This window comes from Saccostrea cucullata, unplaced genomic scaffold, assembly GCF_032062105.1.
Source record: "Saccostrea cucullata isolate Sc308-1 unplaced genomic scaffold, CSIRO_AGI_Scuc_v1 ctg593, whole genome shotgun sequence".
NCBI lineage: Eukaryota > Metazoa > Mollusca > Bivalvia > Ostreida > Ostreidae > Saccostrea > Saccostrea cuccullata.
In genome coordinates, this window is record NW_026927738.1 from 127,749 (window position 1) to 135,852 (window position 8,104).

Genomic DNA, 8,104 nt, shown 5'->3' on the forward strand with positions numbered 1-8,104 from the left:
TCTACAAAACCAAGTCGTCGTTCGCGTGGCGCAGTGGTAAATGCGTCTGCTGTAGAGTTGTAGTGTAAGGAGTCGATCCTTACGTCAAGGGTTCGATTCCCACTTTGGGACGTGGAGACCGGTCCCTCGGATGAGACCGTATAAACCGAGGTCCTGTGTAACAATAAGTGTTGGATCGAAAAAAAGATTCCTCACAGCTTAATGTAAATGAGTACCGAGTAAAGGTTAAAAATATTGAGCTTTCCCTCGACATCTTTTATCCCTTTCATACATTGTTAGGCTCCCGTAAACGAATTTTCTTTGGTAAAGTTTTTGTCCGGTCCGATCGTCTGTCTGTCTGTGTGTCGGCAAAAATTTCAACCTTGCCGATAAGTTTTGAGTGAGTGAGGCTATGGCTTTCATATTTCAAAGGGGTATTCCTTGTTAAAAGACCTTTCTTTTGGTACCACCAAATTTGACCCCTTGACCTTGACCATGAAGTTTGACCAACTTTTAGAAAAAATACCACACTTTTACCTTTGCCATATATAACCTTTTAACAATAGGAGCTAGGACTTTCATACTTCACACGTGTATTAATTGTGAAAAGACTTTTCAGTGGGTATAAATATTATTATATTATCACAGGTGTATTTCTTGTAACAAGATCTTTCTTTGGGTACCAACACTTTTGACCTTGGTGTTAGGAGCTTGACATGCCTTTTAGAAGCCTTGACGTACAGGGTCATCAGTTTTTCACAAACACGTCTTGTTTTCATCATTTTTAACTATCCATCTAACACAGTGTATAATGCACGTGATGCAGTATGCTGTAATCAAGGGAAAGTCGAAACTTCATAATGTAAATTTTTTATGTAGCATGATATTAAAGCTTTTCTAAAAAAAATATGATTTTAAAATTATTTTATAGCTTTCTGCAAGATTTTTTTTTTCATTCATTTAGTTCATTTTTTAATAGATTAATTTGATAGCATTTTATAATAAAACATAGGTAATCAGAAAGTACAGAACTCACCTCAACAAATGTTGTCTTTAAGAAGTTTAAGTAAGGCAAAGTCCCACAATTAACTAACATTCTAGATATTTACATCCCAAAATGCAAAACTTATGCAATTTGACCTGATAAGGCTTGCAATTACTTGGAAACAGACCTATCCTAAAACTGCAAACTAGTCGCCCATCAAGAAAATGTAATTCAAATCCAGCATTTGTATCTATCTGTGGGCGCGTGAGAATGTGGGATTGTGTATTTCAAGGGAAACAGGTCTTATGCATATATATGTTGTACTTTAGATCAATCTGTACAGGCATACATGTAAGTGTTTGGCTAATGAAAGAAGCAATGTAGCGCTAATGTAAACTTTTATATGTAACGGTAATGTAACTTTTTGTAGCGGTAATGACTAAGTAGCGGTAAATGAAAATTTCGAAAATGTAGCGGTAATGATACCCACCCGTTTTATGCGTATTTAGCAGAATTTATACAAGGTGTGTTTACATGTGATAAGAAATCACTTGCTGTACATGTAGCCTTCAACTCGACATTAAGATACATGTATATAGAAGACGTCATATCAATTAACAATAGTTAAATCCATTCATACACGATAATTAACAGTGAGCATTAGATAAAATATACCTCATCTGTTTCATATTTGTATATTTTACTTAACAAGATGATAATGGTAACCTTGCAACAAACTTATAAACGTGATAATTTCAATGAAACATATGGAGATAACGAACAGTATTCAAGATCAAAAGTCCATAAAACATTACAAAATAGGAGCAGAGCAAACACAGACCTCCAGAACATAAGAGGTGGGATCAGGTGCCATGGAGGAGTGAGCATCCCCCACCGACCGGTCACACCCGCCGTGTGCTCCTCGTCATGATCTGCAAATTACGGAAAAATTCGTCGCCAGCTCAGCGCACAAACAATAAACCAACAATCAGTACGAAAAAAGTCAGTCAGTACCTGATTCAAACTGCACCTGCTGACAACTTACAAATCGTCAACATCTCATACATGTATAGTAATATACTCTAATTACCTGCATACGGGGTATCTTCGTTGATTCGGTACGCAAGCGCATGCTCTACGTATGAACGATTTCTTAAATAAGGTAAGATTGACATAAAAGTTGTTGAAACAAGAATATCAACAGTTTCATGTAGCGTCATAATTTCGAATTACATGTACATGTAGCTACGGATATTTCCGTTTTTCCAAATCATGACAAGGACACATGACGGATGTGGCCGGTCGGCAGGGGATGTTCACTCCTATATGGCATCTGAACCCACATCTGGTGTGTTAGAGGTTTGTGTATGCCATTCTCATGATTAAATCCATTAGCTTAAGGGCTCTTCGTTACATAAATTTTTCATTGCATTTTTTTTTAATTGGCAATCATGTATACATGTATGAGTACCTTCAGCAAAGAATTAAAAAATATGAACCCATTCCTCGATCAAAAAATTAATTATAATCTATTGAAACAGTTATATTATTATACAATTGATCATTTCAGATCAAAGGTTTGGGCTTTGCAAAATATTGAAAACAGTATACCATTTTCTTTCTTTCTTTCTTTCTTTTTTATAGAAATAATCGAGAATCGATGCAATTCATGACGTAATACACAGGCTACCAATAAAAAGATATTTTTTCACCAAGCTTGACTCAGAGCATTCTTGAGTAAAAAGATAGAAGTAAGAATAAATGAAATTTTTAAAAATGTGAAAACAACGGAGCCAAAAATATAAATTTTATATAAAAACTTTGCTGCATAGTTTAGATTCAAACTTATTCAAATGGCAACCCCGGTGTTAGGGTCGTGCCACGGCTTTTCAAAAAGAAAAAGAAAGGCTTTACAGATTTTCTTTTACAGAACAGCAGAGCAAAATATTTTTTTCAATTTCATATGAAAGCACTTTAAGGTAGTGTAGATTAAATTTTTTTTTAAAATCATGACCCCAAGCCTGGATCTACAACTGGTGATCAAAGTTTAACATAGGAACCTACAGAAAAAATCTTTGAGAACCTTCTCAAGAACACCATCGCCATGATTGATCATATTTATATAAAAAAAAAGCATCATCAGGTAGTGTTTAGTCTAGTCTTTTCATATCATGACACTTTGGGAAAGGATGGTGCCAAAATATATGATCAAATTATTCCATAAGGATATTTAAGGGAAAGTATCTGCTAATGAGATGAAGAACTGAAAGGCCATATTGACTCAGTTGAGCGTTTGGCCAATAGGTCTCTTATATCGAATTTGGTCGTATTTAATTTGTTTAAATAAACAAATATTTAATTTATAAAATTAGACAGCATTTTTTTTTTAAATAAAAAGAATATACCAGTTTAATAAAAATATACAAGAGATCACTAACACATTTTTTCTTTAAGCTACTGCATGTATAATTACAGGTGCTCCGCATGGGGTCTTTTTACCTTCGTGTCGCCAAGTTCAATTACATAAATTTATTAATCTTAAGTTTTCCTTCTTTTCTGCGTAGGAAAACAGAACAAAATCATGGAATAGTTAATTTTACGTTTTATTTTGAAACAGTTTTCTTTTTAGATAAGACTTAAAATTTCATTTCAATCTAGTATTTTCTCGAATTATTTTCATTGTGTGCTTTTTATAGATGTATATTATTTTCCTATAGATTGCAGAATAATTATAGGTTTTAAACGTCATTATAATAAATGAAACTTTATAAGATCAATAAGGAAAAATATAATAATTAAAATAACCACAAAATACAAATAGGTTTTTCCCCTATATTCATTATGTATATCTTTCATTCAACTTCTTTCGAAACCCCATCACTTCTTAAAGAAGGAGGTGCAAAGAATTAATATACATTTCTTAAAATGCAATGCACGTTACAACAAAATACGTTACAAGAACACCTTAATGTCTGCATTTCTTTTTATAAAGCAAATATTTTAGAATTGAATTGAATATTTAATAGCTCCCAAATAAGGTAGCATTTCTGGAGCATGAATCTCAACAGAGGCATTCCCAGTCTGAGAGTTTATGCATGGCCATGTGCCTGTAAAACAAAAGAGATTAATTCATCCTTTGCGATATCGTTTGAAAATAAGTAAGAATAACCTTATTTTCCTTGCAAATTTCTTTTGCGGATATTCAAATCAAATTCCATACAAACCTTTTGGAATGCTTAGTCGTATTTCTCCTGTGATATCATAAAAGCTGAACATGTTGCCTCCAATGCTTTCTCTAAGGCAAACCAAGAAGTTACCAGGGCTTTCTAATGTGAAATTGACAATGATGTACTCTTTTGGATATTTCCAGTAGATGGCACCCTCTGTACAGTTGTCTGGAACTTGGTATTCACGATGTTCTCCATCAGGTATAAATCTTCAAAATATTATACAAATAGGAAAAATAAAGCATAATTTTCTGATAATAATTTTATTTACTTTGAATTTCTTGTTTTCTCTCTTCTTCCTTACATTTTTAAAATACGTATTTTAAACCTTTCTTACGAGGACGTGAAGATAATCAATTTATGCAAATTTAGGAAGCAGTTTCAGTACACCCCCATAGAGATGACCGGATTTAACTGGTGTTCAAGAGTATTTTTTAATTTCAGATTTCTAATCTGTTCTTCCCTTTTGACAGGATTTGTAAGGGATTTTTTTTCGGGGGGGGGGGGGGGGGCTACATTGTGAATTACTGAAATGCCGTAGGCTACTTTTTTTATCAGCACAAACACCAGTTTAAGGTTGGAATTTTTTTTTTCTTCAAAATTGGCAAACTGCTGAAAGTGCTTCCAGTTGTTAATGTAATTTTCGAATAAAGTAGTTTATTACATTGACAAATTAATTGTTTAGTACACCCAGTTATGAGGAAAATAAACCAACAGTAATTAAATAATACTTAAAGTTTCAAAACATCACCTGTATATAGGAGACGTGAATCAAAAGTTAGAGATGGGCATTGACCTTTGTACAGTTTTCCTGGAATTATATCTAAATTTTGGAGACTATGAAGATATCCTCATTCCAAGAATCACGAAGGTTACCTCGTTTTCCTCTTCTTATTTGAGAAATATTTTATCTTTATCTTTAATAGAACCTCCAGAATAATAATTAAAACGTATTAGAAGCTGACTGAACCCACCCTCCCACCCTCCTGCCTTCCACAAACATAATTTCCAGCTGTCTAGCATACAGAAATCTGATGTTTGTGAGTGAGATTTTGGAGAATGTATGTGAAAGATACTTAGAAAAGTATCCACACTAAAGGTTCATTCACAGACTTAATATTTATTCAACAGTACAAAATACAACAAACATTCATGTGCATGTTGCATAATATCATTTGGAAATTGTCGGCATGAAGAAACGGGAAGTAGAACAACATACATACCCCTTCGGATGAATGGTGCATCTGTTAGCCCATCGGAAAGATAAAAATGTTGGAAAAGTTAAAACAAGTATTCCAAACACGATAAAATTCATTTTTGAGAGAAAATAATTGAAAAGTTTATCAGTTGCCACTCCTGAACATTATCCTGCGAAAAACCGACTTTAATTAATTCATTTATTTGACAGTCATATCCTTAAAACATGAATTTTAAATCTAGTTACAAAACAACATTAATCAGTTCGTTATTTTTGTATTCTAATCAAGTTATCAAATTAAGCATTGTATATGATGTCTGTGCATTTACAATTATAAGTAAAATAATTCATCACACGTCAGGTTTTTTCAAAATTTTGTTACATAATTCTGGGTTAACAATAAAGAAGATTTGAATTTCTTTTTGTTTTCGTATCTACAATGTAGGAATATGTGGGTGTAGGGTGTGTGTTTGTATGAGTCTGTATGGGTTTTAAGAAATCACTCACATTTGTTGCAATTTAATAATGTTACAATATTGAATTCAACAAGGATATTATTTTAAATGTCAACATGCGAGATAATAAAGTGAACATAAAACTTCTTTAGTCAGTATGCAAATTAAGTTACAAGATTTAGTTAATATGTCAACATTCAAGTAATGGTGTATAAGTTAACATGCTAAATGCAACTTATTTATGTCAAAATGCAAGTTAACATACAATCATATACATGAAGATATCTCACATGATGACACAAATAAAGTTCGCATGTGTGCAAATAATCATAATTGTCTAATTCTTAAACAAATGATGGCGTAAATACGTTAATATACCAATTCTAAAATCTCTACAGAAAGCTTCTAGATAAATCCCAGTGAACTTAGAATAAAAGACATCATATTGGCATTGCACATAGTGTGTCACATTTAGATGTTTTACTGACTAAAGGTGATAAAGTCCAACCAACAACTAAATTGCATGAAAAACAAGATGGCTTCACCTTTTCTATCATCAACTTTACTTATTCCTGTAGTAATATTCCATTAACAATTGTTTAAGACAATTTTCAAACTTTTTTGCTACTCAAGAACTTGTTCTGAGTACGTTCAATGTCTAAAGCTACACATTCTTCTCACTGATAAGTTGATGTTACCGGATTTTCAAAAGCCTTCTTCAAAATGGTCGTTAAAATGACCTTATTAGCAAATACCCGGTATATTCTTTCATGTGGGTTGGTTCTTTGGCTGACTTTCATATAAATTGTTAAGCTCACAAATCCACTATTCATATGGAAATAATCTTGGTTTAATTTGGCAAAAAAGAAAAAAAATTGAATTACCCTGAATATACGAATACTAAACGATATTGAAAGATAATTGGTTTAGGATATTTTCCAGCATTTATTGAACATATAAAAAAAATTGTCCCCAAAAACGATAAATAGTATGGAGTTTGGATAAATATACTCACTATTAACGAATTTATTGGTCCTCTCAAAACAGATCCGCCAAAAAATGTCCCTCAATTTCCAATTTTTGCTATAATATTGGGGAAGATTACACTGAAAGAAAAACCTAGTGAATTTAACTAGTGTGTTTCGTAAAGCGTTGGTCGTGATTAGTAAACTTTCAGTTTACTGGTTAAGATAGTGAGTTGTGGAGCGGGGGTCGTATAGATACTTAGATACCTAGTGAAAGTTACTCATCAATTCTAAATTTACTAATTTTATCTAGTAAATATACCAATTTCTGGTAAAACTACTATTAAGGTAGTGATTGTATGGACAGTGAATCTACTAGTTTTCTTCGTGACATTAACTAGTTATTTTTTACAGTGTATCAACAAGATGCCCACACTTGCTGTGGCCTTCAACTCAACATTTAGATATATGGACGACCAATTGTCAATTAACGATGTTAGTTTCCATTCTTATGTCGATACGATATATTCCGATGAGCTTGAGATGAAAGATACCATAGAGTCTGACACATCTGTTTCGTATTTGGATATTTTACTTGAAAAAGACGTGTATGGTAATCTAACAACCAATTTCTATGATAAACGTGATGACTTTAACATTTCAATCGTCAACTTCCCTATTTTATGCAGCAATATACCTTTTACGTATGAACAATTTCTAAAACAAGATAAATTATTGACAAACAAGTTGATGAAACAAGAATATCTGCAGTTCCATTCAAAGTCATCATTTCGTAAGTTCTATGGTCGATACAAAGACCTTGTAAGCAGATGCAATTTATCATTGAGTCAAATGCTGACTGACGTAGTTCATACTTATACTTATTGTTCAGCCATTACTTATACACTGAATTGATGACAGATTTTTCCGTTATTTCTCTATAATGACAAGGAGCACACGGCGGGTGTGACCGATTGGCAGGGCCAGGATGCTCGCTCCTCCATGGCACCTGATCCCACCTCTGATGTTTTGGGGGTCCGTGTTTGCTCCTATTTTGTATTGTTTTACGGACTTCTGATCTTGAATACTGTTCGTTATCTCCATGCGTTTTATTTCAAAGTAAACCTCTATGTTACTTCAATACAATCGTTCTAATAAAAGTAGTTTATTTAAAAGGATAATAGATTTTCCTCAATAAGATATGACTTATACTTTTAAAATTAATCAAGAATAATTGTTTTAAATGCTTGCATAATAAAGGTACAGTGATGCAGAAAGGAAAAATTGAGAAGACT

The 8,104-nt window shown here is 32.8% G+C and overlaps 1 protein-coding gene across 1 annotated transcript; it reads right to left on the reverse strand.

The window, feature by feature from the left end:
• Nucleotides 1-3,782: 3,782 nt before the first annotated feature.
• LOC134275412 (meteorin-like protein) lies at nt 3,783-5,601 on the reverse strand. The gene is made up of 3 exons (XM_062757694.1): nt 5,415-5,601; nt 4,189-4,400; nt 3,783-4,071 (listed from the first exon to the last, which is right to left on the reverse strand). The coding sequence occupies exons 1-3, from the start codon at nt 5,504-5,506 to the stop codon at nt 3,965-3,967; spliced, it is 411 nt and encodes a 136-aa protein (XP_062613678.1). The 5' UTR covers nt 5,507-5,601; the 3' UTR covers nt 3,783-3,964.
• Nucleotides 5,602-8,104: the final 2,503 nt, after the last annotated feature.